The sequence below is a fragment of the Aphelocoma coerulescens genome (assembly GCF_041296385.1).
Source record: "Aphelocoma coerulescens isolate FSJ_1873_10779 chromosome Z unlocalized genomic scaffold, UR_Acoe_1.0 ChrZ, whole genome shotgun sequence".
Lineage (NCBI taxonomy): Eukaryota > Metazoa > Chordata > Aves > Passeriformes > Corvidae > Aphelocoma > Aphelocoma coerulescens.
This window is the reverse complement of record NW_027184085.1, coordinates 57384518-57401153: the sequence shown is the minus strand read 5'-3', so window position 1 is coordinate 57401153 and position 16636 is coordinate 57384518. Positions and strand designations below refer to the sequence as shown.

At 38.0% G+C, this 16636-nt stretch overlaps 1 protein-coding gene across 2 annotated transcripts in view; it reads left to right on the top strand.

Annotated features, from left to right (window-relative positions):
* Positions 1 to 16153, top strand: part of SNX24 (sorting nexin 24) — an 88998-nt gene extending 72845 nt beyond the window's left edge. For both annotated transcript variants that reach the window (XM_069002133.1, XM_069002134.1), the window contains exons 4-7: positions 8467 to 8561; positions 9687 to 9719; positions 10585 to 10649; positions 15294 to 16153. In XM_069002133.1, coding sequence (XP_068858234.1) covers positions 8467 to 8561; positions 9687 to 9719; positions 10585 to 10649; positions 15294 to 15364 — 264 coding nt within the window. In that variant the 3' untranslated portion in view covers positions 15365 to 16153. The remainder of the gene's footprint in view (positions 1 to 8466; positions 8562 to 9686; positions 9720 to 10584; positions 10650 to 15293) is intronic.
* The last annotated feature ends 483 nt before the right edge of the window (positions 16154 to 16636 follow it).

The window sequence follows — 16636 nt, the reverse complement described above, 5'->3', positions numbered from 1 at the left end:
CTTGAAGCTAAAAAGAAGTGAAAATGCTATTACAGCCATCCGCAACTCACTCCCCCAGTCACCAATGGTCATTCTAAAGTCCATCATTGTTTTGTTACATTTTTTCCAATAGGCATCACTCAGAGCTGTGTTCTCCTAACCTCTCTTGTAACAACTTACTTATGTAAGGATCTTGTAGCAATTTATTTATCTTTGCTGAGTTTGCCTTAAGACCTTTGGTTGGGGGGCGCAGGTTGTCGAAAGCCTTTTGGAAATGAAAGTAGGTTCTATCCTTTTAGGAGTTGCAGTAAGTATTGAAACAGAGTCTCTTTCCTCTGTTGTAATATCTGGTCAGTAACCATCTAACCAAACTCTCTGTTTCAATCACAGCAGTTCTGTGATACATTTCTATTCAGATCTCTTTATCCTTGTTCCCAGTAATTCTACTCCTTATTGTGGGGTAACTTCCCTGGTACAGGCATATCACTTTATTAATAGTTATTAATATTAGTTCTCTCATATTGTCATTATTATTTTTGTTGTTTTTGTTATCATCATCTTTACTATTATTGCAATTTTTTTAGTTGTCTGGTTCTAAAGGAGCTATAAACAATATATTATACACCACTGTTAATCAGAAAATGAATAATTTGAGTTCTCTTTGAAGGAATACTGTGCTCCTGCTGACTTGTTACTGTAACAAGCAAGTAATTTCTGTGTGTTTTATTACCTCAATGAGAGAAATGCTTGATGAGGAGTTAAACAAAAAAAAGGGAAAATTGAAGTATATGCTGAGTATTCTGATTTCAAATCTTGACAGTGATGAATGCTGATGGCTTCACAATGGCTGCTCATGTCATGGATGGAAATACTCTTTGCTGGACAGCCAGGCCCAGAGAGTGGAGGTGAATGGAGTTACATCCAGCTCGTGACCAGTCACAAGTGCTGTTCTCCAGGGCTCAGTGTTGGGGACAGCCCTGTTTAAAATCTTTATCATGGTCTGGATGAGGGGATCAAGTGCACCCTCTGTCAGTTTGCAGATGGCACTAAGTTGGGCAGGAGTGTTGATCTGCTGAGGGTTGGAAGGCTCTGCAGAGGGATTTGGATAGGCTGGATTGATGGGGCAAGGCCGGCTGGGTGAGGGTTAATAAGGCGAAGAGCTGTGTCCTGCCCTTGAGTCCTAACAGCCCCCTGCACTGCTACCGGCTAGGAGCAGAGTGGCTGGGCAGAAGGGAAGCTGCCCAGCAGAAAAGGACCTGGAGGTGCTGGTTGACAGTGGCTGAACATGAGCCAGCTGTGCCCAGGTGGCCAGAAAGGCCAATGGCATCCTGGCCTGTATCAGCAATAGTGTGGCCAGCAGGACCAGGGCAGTGATAGTAATCAGAACTGGTGAGGCCACACCTTGAATCCTGGGTTCAGATCTGGGCCCCTCAGTTCAGGAAGGGCATTGAGGTGCTGGAGCATGTCCAGGGAAGGGCAGTGGAGCTGGGGAAGGGTCTGGAGCACAGGTCCTGTGGGGAGCAGCTGAGGGAGCTGGGGGTGTTTAGCCTGGAGAAAACTATTCTCTTATCTCTCTCTACAGCTACATGAAAGGAGGTTAAGGCAGAGTGGGGGTTGGTCTCTTCTCTCAGGTGAGAAGTGGCAGGATGAGAGGAAATGGCCTCTGGTTGGGCCAGGGGAGGTTGAGATCAGATGTGAGGGAAAATTCCTTCAAGGAAAAGGTTGTCAAGCATTGGAACAGTCTGTCCAGGGAACTAGTTGAATCACCATCCCTGGAGGTATTTAAAAGACATATAGACATATAGTCCCTTTACTTAGGGACTTGATTTAGTGATGAATGTGGCAGTACTGGCTTAAGGGTGGATCTTAAAGGCCTTTTCCCATCTAAATGATCCTACAATTCTAAGAAAGAGTTGTCACGCACTAAGAAGACAGGAATGTACACTAAACCCTGATATTTAGAGGAAGAGGACTTGACATTTTCACCTTAAAGTAGATTATGTATTTATGATAGTATATAATTACCTGATCAGATCCTGTTGCAAGGTATTGCTTCTTTTTCCCATGCAACTTTCTCCCTGATGCACAAGGATCACCATAGAAGGAGGGCAGTACCTGACTGACAGAAAACAAAAACCTATTGATTTTGAAATTTTCAAGGTGTTGTAGTTTGTAACTACATTTCTTCCACTTGACTACATTTCTTCCACTTCTTCTTCCCTTTCTTTTTCTTTTTTTTCTATTTGTCTTAGTGGTCTCTATCCTTAATGTTTCTCAAAATGTAATTTTTAGATAATTGGTGTCTCATAAGGCTGTGGTAGTGGACTGCAGAAACATCATGAACAGGGAAAATGCATGAGTTTCTGGTGACATTAATTGTGCTACGTGCAGTTCTCACAGCTGATTTGTACTTGGAGTGTTTTATGAGGAAATTCTGGCATTCACCAGTGGCTGTGTTGGTCTGAGGGGTTCTGTAAGAGGACTCAGATGCTGCCTGTCTCAGGTGAGCGTCCTGGTGCTCCATGGCACTGCCTGTTGGAGCTTTCCCTGGCAGAGGGCGAGGTAAATGAGGCACCTTGCTTTCCCTGAATGTTCAGTGTTTTTTTCACTATAGCATATTTGTGTTTAGTTCTTTTAAGCTTTTAGAAAACAGTACTGCAATCTACTGTGTATTTACAAACCTTCTTCCCCTGTACTCTTGAGAAGACTTTTTCAAACCTGACTACCTAATTTCTGTATCTTCCTAGAACATGTAATTTCTGGATTGATTGATACATATATTATTATCTAAGGTATTCCTGCACCTGTTTGTCATCACCACCAGTATTGACATCGTCTTAATTACTTGTTAATTTTTCATGATCCTAGTGGCCCATTGACTTCTGAAAAATATTTCAATTTAGGCATTTTGAAATCAGCATCTAATTTTGTGTCTGTCATTAATGGATCTACTCACTCTTTGTATTATTTTTTCCTGTTACTTATTTTTAAAAGCCGTTCTTGTTCCTGCTAAGTTTTTATAATATCATTAACTTGGCCTGCCCTTCTGCTTCTTTTCCTTTTGCTCTGTTGATTTTTTCATTTGTCATCCAGCTTTGTCTTAACCTCCAGTCCTTTGAGCAGTGTCTCAGGAAATTATATTGACCGCTTCCTTTCATTTTTATTTTTCAAAGGAACTGTTCTTGCACTTTGTTTCTAATCTTTCAAGGACTAGTCTCCTGTTTCACTGAAGAGAAGTTCACTGTTTGCCCCCACTAAATTATGTTCCCAGTTTTCCAAAAAAAATTCAGTATTTTATTTTTTACATCAAATGGGTTGTATTTGTAGACTTAACTACAAGTGTATCTGCTCTGCACTTAGTAGTTAAATATTAATTGGAACAGTAACTGTGTTTTTAACTAGCTTTCTAATTAAAGTGCTCTCTACCTTAAGACCTATGTGGCAGTATTTTTAATCAAAATGAGTAAACTGCTTTTCAGTGTAAGGTATAGACACTGTCATGAAGTTCTGCGTACACATTTTCAGTGATGATCCAGTAGTCGTTTAACCTATTGGCCTCCCCTTTCATCTAATTTATCCTTTGCATAGCTTGAGATTACTATGATAGATAGATATGTCACTCATGAGATATCGGGAGAGTTTTAAGCTCCCTGGAAGTATTCTCCAGTCTTGAGGTTCATACGTGCAATTCCCCTCTGTCCTCCTTTTTTTTAACGCTTGTGACTTTACATTATCTTTCAGATAGCTCAGTTGGAACTTCTGGATCTTCATTGGATGTATTTTCTCTTGTAATACCTATAGTCACTATTTGTTCCCTTTCAAGCTCCGCTGCATGGATGTCACTCTTACTGTTGACTTCCCTTTGATACACAGTGTGGGAGTGTTAACTAGCTGGTGCTTCCCTATGGAGCATCACTTCTGTGTTGTTGTACACGTGTTTTCACGCTTCTTGTATCTTTATACAGGTTTTTAAGCGTGGTTGATAGCCTCCTTCCATTCTCACAAATGTGAATACTTCTGGTAGCAGTGAAAAGTGGAAATTCTTTTTAGAATTAATCCCAGTTAATAACCTCTAACAACAGCCTCACTGAACAAGAGAGTGAGTTTCATCATAGTTCTTCGCAATGGATAATATAAAACATGATTGTATCTGCTATTGCTTTAAAAAAGAAAAGCTTACTCTTAGAAGTCTGGTTCCTTTATCTACTTGGTTTTTAGCTAATGTGTTTTTTGATAACCTTTTTATCATTTCATGGGACTGTGTAAGTTCAGGAAAAGCAGGTTAATAGAAGAAGATAGACTCTAAAATGTTCTAAAAGATGTGGATTTTGGTCCCAGTGGAGACTGACACTCCAGCCTACTTACTGTAGCTGGAATGTATTGATTTTCTTTTCCCCCATTTTAGCTGCACCACTGAATTAGGTATTGTGAAGCATCTTTCCCTCTGAAGAGAGGAAAAACTGTCATGAACTTTTTCACCCTAACAGTACAGCCTTTCAAACTAAACCCGATTGAATGGAAAAGTCTGTAAAAACCCTGTAACTCAGCTCCCCACTCGCTTTTCTCCCTTTCCAACAGCTCTTCCAGCAACCTCAATAAAGTATGATAGATGACTGTAAGAAATTGATTTTTAAATCTTTCTTCATTAAAACCAGCAATAATAATACTAACAATAATACTAACAATAATAATAATAATAATAATAATAATAATAATTCTAGAAGATGATGCATTTCTGTGGCATGATCTCTGAAGGTTAGCGAAGTGGTCTTGTTCAGGTTTTCAGCAAGATGTTCAGTTACTGTTATAATTGGCTGATGAGTAGGTTTGGACCTAACTAGAATGCCAGTGTTCGATTTCACTGTGTCCTCTGTGAAGATATGTCACCATTTACCCTGGCTTTAGTGACAATTTTCTAAAAAGGAAACTCGTGGGAAATCATTATGCTGTTTATATGTCTCCCTTGTTGGAGAGCATTATCCTGTGATATTTTAGCACTGTTTTCCACTGCATGATGGCATCTAGCTAAGGTTAAGGCAGAACAAGTCCCTTTGCAATTTTGTGACTATATTTTACTTACTGAAGGAGAAAAGATAACCGACAATTAAGTATTTCAGATGTCACTGAAAGAACATGTGCAACTAATCAATTACATCCTTAGGGAACATGATTTTATGAAACTGATAAGGTAGAAAAATCGGGGATTTTATGATGTGTTACATAATAATAATTGCACCCTTCCAGTGAAAAAGACATTTCTGCTGATGTAAACATCAGACTTTCCCTTGTGTTGTGTTGTGGGTTTTTCTCCTGAAGCACAGAGTAATTCATTAAAGTGTGACAGTAACAGATAAACACCCTTTACAATTTTCCAAGAAAATATGGCACTTTTAGTTCAGCTGAAATCAATGAGTTGAAAAATGTATTTCTGGAGTCACTTCCCAAATCACTTGCTAGAGGTTGTGTTAGCTGGTTTAGTTTTGGGAGAAGAGGGCATTGTAATTACTTTAGGAAGGAAATACACGTGCTGGGTTTTGTTCTTAAACTGGCCTACTTAGCACTCTGGGACCCATATTTGAAACTCATTGCTATGATCTTGACAGATTTTGGATGCAACAGAAATTCACATTACAAAGAAACTAAAGTGTGAGTTTTTATTTCTTTGAAAATATTTATCCTTCAGTTTCTGATGACAGAGCAAACAAAGTAGCTAGTCATGCTTACAAGCCAATGTCATACTTAACAAATGCTACAGTTGAGCATATTACATCACAATGTATAGGTAGTGGTTGAGAAACTTTACCTGCTGGTTCCTTTTCTGCACACCTATCATTAAAGATCATCAGGTTTGCAAAAGACGGATTTCTTACAAGTTTTCAGACAGAAGTAAAAAATCTGTTGTGTTAAGGGTTGTTCCAGGTAAATTAAGCCAATTATAATAACATTTATGATTTAAGGGTATTTTTTTAAACTTAAATAGGAAGCTGAGAATGCTTAGATTTTTTTCAAGACATCCACTTTGGGCCACCAGCAGAGTTAGGAAATGTATTTAGACAGACACACCTAATCTGGTGTGGCTGGTCGGTGCTTGTGGGAGTTTTGTTTTGGTGTTGGTTGGTGGTTTTTGGTTGTGTGTTTTTTGTTGGGTTTGGTTTGGTTTGGTCGTTGTTGTTATCAGGCTTTTTTTTTTCTCCTTTCCTTTGGTTTCCACCATCTATTTTAAATGGCAAGATTATGTCCTTGACCCTTATTGAATCAAAGCCAACAAAGTCAAGCCAGAAGATAATTTCCCCCTATTAATATAATTAACTTGTAAGCTTAATATTTTTATTTTTAATGCTTAAAAATCCATGTCACATTACATCAGTTGAAAAATCCTCCGTTGGTCAATGCAGTCATTCCTGCCTTCATAAAATTCTGGAAATGACAAAATTTCCAGTCAGCAGAGGTGGTGTACAAATACAGGGCAGTGCAAAATTGCGTTTGCTTCTCTGCAAATTATACATTTTCAAGTTTAGTGATCACCAAAGCAGAGTTATTAACAACTAACAAACTGTATGGCGAAAGGTGTTTGGTCAGGCCAGGATTAGGAGGGCTTGGGTTGACTTGATATATGTTGTGGGAAAAAAACAGAAGGAGATATTAATCTCAAATGAGTGAAAGTAGAAGCACATTAGTTTGTAAGAGCTGTCAGTAGTTTTCCTTTTATAAAATGGTGTATCCTTCTCTTCTTCCCTGTTCCATTCATCAGCCTCAGCAGGCAGCTCCAGTTTTAGAAAAAGCTGTCAAGAGTTGTAAGTATGAAGTTGCATATAAGCACTGGATGCCCTTAAACATCTTTCTACAACTTTTTGCAGTTCCTCATTGCATATAATTAGTAAGATGGTTTTATTTGAGCCAGTCATACACATTTCTATGCAATTCACGCACCCTCTGAATATGCATCCCCTCCACACCTTTTGTGCACAACCTGAATGCAGAATGGGATACATTTTGCAGCAGCAGAGTGCTGATTTTGCAGAATGCAAAGTGCCATTTTTTAATGCAGCATCTTCATATAGAGGTGAACTGAAAGGCTTAACACTTGCCAGCATCTTAGACCTCCTTGCTTGTTACACCCCTTAAAATCTACAACGGAAAAGTTCAACTACATTTTTCCCTGTTCTTTTCTTCAAACATTTTAGCAATGGCCTCAGCTGTTGAGAAAGTGTAGCCTCTGAATTGAGACTTGTAGATGTAACATAAAAAAAGATCCAGTTCTCAAATATCTTTGTTTTCAAAAGCTTTTTTAAAGCTTTTGAAAATTACATCTTATGTAATTTTAACATTAAGCAGGTTTTCCTAACACAAATAACCAAACCATTTGCTATAAAAGCTGCTATAAAATCTAGATGACTTCTAGATATCTCTTCCAACTTTTTTTTGTGATCCTGCTATCCTCTATATGCCATTGTGTCTCCCTTGTGATACTGTAATGTAAAAGAATATACACACAGGAGTAAGTTACCTTCTGAATGTAAGACTAATGTTTCTTTCCATCACCAGACTTGTTTCTTCTCTATATTTATTTCTTGTATCATAGGTTGGGGAAGTGAACAGGTTGAACATGGATAGCTTTGCTTCTAGGAGGCAGTTTAATATTAAATACAGTGAAGTTTCTTCCATACATACATTCACTTCAGACCAGGCCTTTACGTAGGAAATCTCTTTGAGAAAGAGCTTGTGGCTTCCTTTTTCTTGTGAAGTACACGTTTTCAGAATATATGTCAGTATGAACAGTAAAGAAATAGGGTTTTAATCTTTCAGGTGAGACACTGATTTAATTTATGAACTGTTTTTCTTTGCCTTGTGAAAACTGTAAATCATCTCCAGGAAAAAACATAGGATGTAGTCTGGCCATTATGTGGCCATTGTATCACGGTTGTGAAGAATGTGATAAGTCTGGGCAGCAGCTGTGTGGTCAGAGCTTTGTCATTTGGAGCCATAGTGCAGATACAATGGAGCATGTTGTAAGCTGACCTGTCAAGCCAAGCAAGGAGTTCCCCTTCTTTTCATTTACCAAGACGTGCATTAATAAAACTGCACAAAGTGGGGACTTCCTTCTTCTGCTCATATGCCAGATGGGAGTCTGCTGTGAGGTGAACATGAAAGCACTGAGCTGAGGCTGTTTTATTTTATATTTTAAATAAACAGAACTTTATTCACAAATGAGCATGCCAGTAACTTAGTTCCAGAATCAGACATCTCTGCTTGAGAGGCATATAACTTGGCACCAGTGATGGCAGGTGAAAAAGAATGTAAGTAGCGTAAGTGATTCATCAAGAACTGTGGTTTTCCTATTGAAATGTGGCATTCCATAATAGGTGTAAAAAAATGGAGAATTGAAAAATGTTGCAAGAGAGAAATGTTTTAGTAGCTTGAATGGAAATGTGCAATATCTAAAATACTTTTAAAATGTGGGTTTCTATTGTGCCTTTTTTTTTACAGACAGTCATTTTAGAAAATGAAGAGCTCCCTAAGATATTTCTTGATTTTCTGAATGTTCGTCATGTACCTACCTTGCCAAAAGCAGAAAGCTGTGGGTAAGCTCTCATTTACTGAAAAATATATGGAGGCCAGAAGGCCCATATCCACTCAGTGCTGATGCAATTCCATTGACTTAAAATGGTCTTGCTGCCAACTCTAACACTGTAAAATAAATGGGCATTAGGTTCATGTTAAGTATGTTTATATATCCCCAAAAGGTCGTAAAATAAATCCAGCATGTTCAGACGGGAAGTTTCATGTAATATTCTTGGAAAGCAAAGGAGAGCTTAGATGAGAAAAATACAATTTTCTTGTAGATCTTGAAGTAGCTACTGAAATGTAAGATATTCTTAAGCACTCACTAAAATTGCATAGAAAGCCTTTGCATGTGTTTTATGGTCATAGTAACTGCACAAAATAGAAGCTCATTCCGTGATCATTTTATGATCTCCCTCTGTGTGTTCAAGAATGAGGTCTTCCACCTTTCCAATGACATTACTCCAGTGAACCAATTGCCCATCCCCTGGGAAGGGTTCCTAACTAGAGTGGCAGAAGGGAATCTTAGTACGATGAGTGTAATGACTACAGAAATAGCCAAAACAGTGTAACTGGAAGCTCTGATACCCTCTGCAGCTGTGAGCTTAGTAGGGAGAATTTCTTTTGCTGTGTAAGATGATGTGGTTGACAGTCCAGAAGCATTACCAGGATGTGCTCTCCAGAAAGCCACATGGCCCTTTTCCACTTCAGGGCAGGATGTTTGGATCTGCAGTGGCAAGAAGGCAAGTTTACCTGAAGATAATTTTGAGGACCTGTTAGGCTTGGAGGTCTCTATGGCCCAGGGTGGTGTCCAGGGTCATTGAGAAGCTAGCAGACTTGCAGTTTTCACTTGCAGTTAATCACATCAGCCAGTATCCTCAGTGGAACTGTATCCCAACACTTCATAGATAGATAGAGAGAAAGAGAGATAGAAATTAATCTGTTATGGTAAAATGGATGCTGTCATTTTCAAGTAGTGGTGGTTATAAAATGATACAATCTCCTACATTCATTTCCTTATGTGGCATTATGTGGCCACTGACCAGCAAAAGATTGCTCCCTTCTTTGATTCTTAAAGGATTTGGGAGTTTTAATTTTAAACTTAGTTTTGTTGTAACCAAAGTTTTCTGTCACTTTACTTGCAGCTCTTTTGATGAAACAGAATCTGAAGAATCAAGGTGAGCTTGATTTCTACTCTTTATAGGACACCTGATTAATAAACTACTTAAATTATTTGCATTTACTTTATTTGTTCCTTGCAGTTAACAAACTAGCAGTAGTTTAGCTTTAAAATTAGATGTATTTTAAATATTACCATCAGCTGTGCTATATCTGTCTATTTATAGTGTGATTTGGACATCCTTATGCTACTGTTGAGAAATTCCTTACAAAACTGACTGAATACTGCCAGCTCTGAAGTATATTGGGGAATATATTTTTTGTAGCAAGAAGACTTATCAGAAGAAATTAGAGGTTTGGGTTCTTCTGTATGAATTTGATAGAGCTTCATATGCATCAGGGTGCACTACTTGGAATGTATGTGTACAGAGCAAAGTGGAGAGAGCTGGGGGAGGCTGTCCATGCCACGACCGAGGGCGGGAGTCAGGCCTGGGGGGCTTCCAAGGACTTCTCTCCATGGATGATGGGTACAGCAACTGCTCTGGGGGCTGTAAGAACATGGTGACATTTTGAGTCTGCTTTGTGGCCTGGAGAGCCTGTAGACATGGAGCCTGGTTGTAGATGGTCTTGTAGCCTGCATGACACTGCGTGCCAGGGAGCAGGAGGTCTCAGAGCCAGCTGCAAGCCACTCCTCCTGGATGGAGCCCCTTCACTCCAGCTTGACATTGAGGGTTTCACTGTATGGCTGAGGAGCAGCAAGCTTTGCTTCCAGGAGATAGAGCCTGCCCTCTGAGCAGCGCTGCGGTGCAGAGCCACACCGCATGGCTCCTGGCAGCTCGACCACCTCACTTTATCAAAGCTAGTTTGTAGAATAGTCTGTTTGCTGTCCCTTGATACTGACATCCCTGTTCTTGACCTTTCCAGCAAACTGTCCCACCAGCCTGTGCTGCTGTTCCTAAGGGATCCATATGTCTTGCCTAAAGCCAACGGTAATCAAACATGTCATCTGTTAACAGCACTTTACTGATCTGACCCTGCACTGCATAAACCACATTATTATTAATACTGGCCTAGTCAAATGACAGTGGTCCAACATCTAATAACCTGCCAATAAAACGATAGTTCTTGTGTAAGAAACCATTAAAACACTAAGCGGGGTGGGTGATTTATAAAAGAGTGGAATTTTCTCCCCCAGTTGTTCTCTCAGGCAAACCTACTGAGAATTCAAATCAAAAGATGAAGAACACTGCTTTTCTTTTCTTGTTGTTGACCCTTTGGCTGTTTTGCCTGAAGGATTTGAACTTGGAGGCCCAGTCCTTTGTAAGTGCTTTTTCCCTAAACACCAGTCGATCTACTGCAAGCATGTTTGTATTTCCATTTGGATTATTATTATTTCTTATCATTTATAACCTCTGGAGCTCTTTATGGGGGGAAAAAAAAAGTGTACTTTAAGTGTAAGTGATGTATTTCACAGGACATTTACATTAGACTTCATCTCATAACGTGCAGTTCAAAAGAGTGTTTGAAATAGTTTGTTATAAACTCTTTGTTTTAATATAAAAATTTCTTTGAATTAGTAATTCAGAGAATTCACCCTGTCTTAAATTAAATGTGTGCAGGGAAAAAAGGACCATTTTCCAAGTGTGTTCCTCTTGGCTTTGTCATTTTACTTGTTGGAACTTGTTGTTTCTACTAAATATTTTATTAAAAAATGTAATATGCTTTTAGGAGGGAATTTTCTCCCTGAGCTGCACATAAGGAATCTTTTTTAATGTGGCATTTTGTTTCATTTTATAAAATACTGTGTAGAAGTCAAATTCTCACACTGCCTTGAAAATCATTAAATTTTTAAGAATAAATTTAGGAAATAATACATTTTTGCTCGTAGTTTCCTAGACAATGTAGTGTACTTCCTTGAGATTTTCTCAAGATGTTTATAAATACTTGAGGGAAGGGCATAAGAAAGACAAAGCCAATCTCTTTCCAGTGATACCCAGTAATAGGACTAGAACATCAGGAAAATTTTCCCAGGCCCAGACACAGGTTACCCAGAGTGGTGTTGGGTCTCCACTCTTGGAGACACTCGGAAGCTGCCTGGTCATGGTCCTGGGTCACTGCCTGCAGGTGCTCCTGCTTGAAGAGGGGGTTGGACCAGATCACCTCCAGTCATCTCTTCCAGCTGCAGCTATTCTATGGTTCTTGGTTTTTTCAAGCTGTTTATCAAAACCACAGGGACATGTGCATGGATTTTGAGAGGATTAAGTAGTCTCTCTTGCAGGCAATGTCCACTCTAGCTAATAGTGCAGCCAAACAGTATTGACCCTCTGAAGTCTTACTGAACTCAAAAGTGTAACTAGAGCAAAACAAGACAGCAGAGGTCCAGTGTGACTCAGGTCCACATCAGAATACACATCACAAGGTTGTTTAGCTTTTACTTTGACTTAGCACTAGTCTGATCCCACGGACTGAATGTTCATTTGAGGCTGGAGTGCAAATCACAAAATCAATGAACTGAAGCATGGTAAGGGGGGGGGGGGGGTCACTGCACAGGTCATGTCTGACCCAAGTGACAACAGTAATGAAGAATCACCCACAGAGTAACCTCTGTTTAAAAGTTGGGCCAGATGCTGCCTATACTATTTAGAGGGAGCCACATTGCATGTCTTAATCTTACTGTTTAATGCTCCTCCTAATTGCATATTTGATTCCTCAAGAGCCCAGCATAAATTATGAACATCATGTAATTCCATACCATTCTGAAGGGAGAAAATAGATTTCATGTAGTTATCCCAAAAATATTGAGATGTGCTTAGTATTTGCAGCCCACATGTAACATTTTGCCATAAGACTTCAAGATTTTGCAGTTCTGTGATGGTATTTACCTCCCTTCCATAATGTGTACTCTGAGTAAGGCTAACCTTCCTTTTTGTGAAATCATTAGGAACTTTCAAATTAATTTTGTAACTATTCTTTTAAGCAGTGCAAAAAAGCATTAATATGAAGGCCTCTTTTAATGAGTAATATGTTTAAATATTGAGTAGGCATCATTAATGACATCTGAAACAAAGGACATTTCAGACTTTTGCCTTTTCAAGGCATTTTCTGGCCTTGACCCACAGTATTTAGAATTTTACATGGCCAGTGAAAAATGCTTTTTATTTGAAAACCCTAAAACATCAAATTCACTGCAAGTCATTCTTTAACTTAATGAATTAAAACACAAATTAGAATGTGACTTGTGGTTTAAAAAAGGAAGAAGAAAACCAAGTCCTGAGTCCAGAGGCTCTACTAGTTTACTCAAGTCTAGTTAGAAAGAAACAAAGTTTTTACACAACTACCATTGCCTTTAATTCTTCTTTGTTTTTAGTTTGCAGCACAGAGAAAATGTAGATGAGCTTTCTAAAATGTTCCCTCTCAGATCAGTTCTTACTTTGATAGACTCTGATTCCTTTGTAAAAACAGCCAAGGTTGTTCAACCTATGACCAAAAGTAAGTGTCCATTAACAAACAACTACTTGTTGTACGTTTTCGTTGAAGAAGGTGAATTTCAATCAGAACTCTTTCCTGGATACGGGAATGCCTGTGTTAACATATTTCAATAAATAGGAAGTAGTGTGAGTTTTAAACAAAATAAATAACTAATTCTGGAATATAATACTAAAAGAATTTTTTTTACCCTGTCATTGCACTGTTACTTGTCTTTATAAAATATAATCTTGCCATTATTCCAATGACTGGGCTTCAAGCACTGTTGAGGTACAAGACAACTTTCCAGAAACAAGATCTGCAGTTACAAACCTCACTGATTTTTAGATTCCCTTTTTCATTATGTATCTAATAGTATGAGTGCCCAGGTGTGCATCACTTTTTGTGTAAGGGTATGGGAAAAAAAACAAACTTAATGTTCTCAAGAAAAATAAAGGAAAAACCTAATATGCTTAAATTGGAGACAATATCTTGTAAGCTAAAAAAAATGGGATCTTAGATTTAGTGTCACTTGTTTGAAAATTGTTGTGTTGATTCTTTTAAGCCATGCAAATATCACAGATCTGCAACTGTGCTTTGTTGTGTTTATACTTATGTATATATACTCCAGTTGTATTTAACTGAAATTGGTATGCTTGATTTTTTTAAGCAGAAACAGCTCACATTAAATCTAACATTGTGAGGTAGAATAATTTTGAAAATCAATCCTTATTTTCCTATATACACTGTATGTTATAAAAGAAACAATAAAAAGTGGTTTCTGGAACTGCAGCATTTAATCTAGAAGGAAAGCTTCAGGTTGCCTTTACAAGTGTATTTTTGATAACATTAATGACAACTGCACAGGGTTATTCTACCAGGGTAATTTGGTACAGATGAACTTAGAGAAATGGAGGAAGCATTACTGGATTCAAAATATTAACAAGTCATTTTTAATTATGACTTACTATGAGCTGGGTAGAATTATGCATATATTGTTTATATAGTCAAGTTAGGAGGTTACAGTTCATGAAAACATCCTAAAATATCTCTGTTTGTAACATCTTTAATATTCTGAAATCACTTTATTAATAAAAATGAAATAACACATTTAAGACACTAAGGATTGTTTTTATAGATTCCAAATCTACTTCTGCTCAATATTTTTACATCCAAAATTATTTCTGTGAAAGAATTAGGGACAAACCCTAATTCCCACCCACATTCAGTGATCTAATTTATCAAGCACTAGTGATTTTTATAAAAGCTGCATTTCCTCTGTGAATATCCTGTAGGCTGATAGTTGAAGGTTTGATTAGTGTGGAAAGTTCTGTATCAGAAACAGTCAGCTCTTAGTAGCAAATCCATTTCTAGCATACTAACAATTTTAAGGTTGTAAGATGTGATCAGAAATTCTTAGTTTTAATGCCTGGTGATTTAAATAAACCCTTCATTAAAACCTCAGGTGTTGGTGCATTTCAAAAATCTTTTCAATTCAACAATGCACATCCTAGATCTATTACTGTGTTCTATCAGGTAATCCTTCAAGCCAAATTGAACATGAAAATTAACTGGCAGTTTCCTCTGCATCTGTGATAACAAAGTTATGGGGAATTTTTCCTTCAAATACTGTAGGATGACATTTTGTAACATGGGACATTTTATGTCAACTGGACAACCTGAAAATTTCTTGACTCAAATAATCATCTTTGTACAGGCATCCTCAAGTCTTCTCAGTCTAAACATTGCTGTAAGCCACAATACAAAAAACAGCTTTGAAGTATTCCCAGTAGCAATCTTGAAATTTCTTCAAGTATATTGAGATTTTGTTAGAAATTGAATTGCCAGTGTAATCCATCTTCCTTGTGAGAAAAGATTCAGATAAAGAGCTGGAGCCTAGCAGCATTAAGTATTAGAACATCCCTTTAAATCAATAAGCTAGAAATCTGGCAGCGCATTCATGCAATGCCCAGTGCTACCCTAAAGTGGCTTTAGTGCTGAAACAGCATTACTAATAGCACATCCCCAACATGGAAAAACAGTTGAGTGATGCAGTAACCCAAAGTAAACGAGGCCTTACCTAGTTAAGTTTCACAAAAACATTTATATTGTTCTGACATGGATAAGAAAGTAAGTTTCTTTCTTATTTTTTTTCTTTTTTTTTTCAGATGACTTTCCAAACGTAGTTATAGACGGCATTCTACATGGAATATTTTATCCTCATCTACTGCCCAGGTAGAAGTGATACAAGGCAAGAAGAAGCTGAAGCAAAAGTCTCTGAGTCATGGTTAATAGAACTAACAGGAATAAAATTCTGTGATGTGAAAATTATGCTCAGAAGCAAGAGGCAGAATGTCAGATTAAGTTCAAGCATTATGTCTTCTTAACTAAAATCACTGTCATTACAGTTGCTGCTTTTAAAAAAGATACAGAAACAACAGTATTGAAGTAATTTATACCTTCTATATATTGACATGCTCTAGCTATTTAACACTAAATGTTCTAGGTCTTACACTGAATTATGCTAACCTTTGAAGAGAAAAGTTTTACTAATTATTTCTATAATTTTTATTAAAGCAAACACTAAACCTTTTTGCACCAGGATTTTTCCCAGCACATTACCCACTGCTGGCACTGAACGGATTAAAAGTGCTGAAGAGAGTGTGTGTGGAATTGGAAAGCATGCTTTCACATTCTGAAACACATAGCACTCTCTGAGGAAATTTTCTAGATTTCAGTTGAAATTATTTTACTTACCAGGAGCTTTTATGTGGCTTTTATACATCTCCATTCAGTTTTAACACCTAACTCGTGTGTTTGTTTACTCTCCACATCAACTTGCTGACTGTATTCCATATATTAACATTTTATAAGTCACAAAACATACAACTCTGTGGTAAACTAAAGCAAGACTATTATTAAGATTATGATCAAACTAAAACTGATACATATATATGTATGTTCAGATTTAACTGGAAATTTGTATGTGTGCTACTGGACATTACAAAATAAATTACTAGGACATGAATGTACCACTTCAGTGGGTTTTTTGTGCTTTTCTGTTGAAATTTTTCTGAGATTCTGTCATCTGAGATGGGTCTCATAGATGTCTCCCCATGAAGTGTGAGAAAATACCTGTGTGTCTGCTCATTTAAAGCTCTTAGCTCAGCTGAACATGGTAGGCTTACAGAAGTGTATGTCTTGGTGAAAAAAATCAGGGTAATTGAATAGCTAGTAAGTCACTGGGCTCATCAACAGAAGGGAGTTTTGCACAGAAGCAGCAATGGCAAAGCTGGGCACAAACAGCAGTCTGATCCTGGAGACACATGGGGAGCCTGCTCTAGCTACTAAATGTGTTTGGAAGCCGTTTGGGGAACGGAAAGCTGGGACTTGGACAAAAGGTAGGCCTGTGACTGCAGCACTTGTTCAGGTAGCATAACTGTATGAGGTCTACAGGCTCAGCCTCCAGGAAAGCTTTCAGCTACTGGCAGAAGGCTGGCTGGGTGGTTGG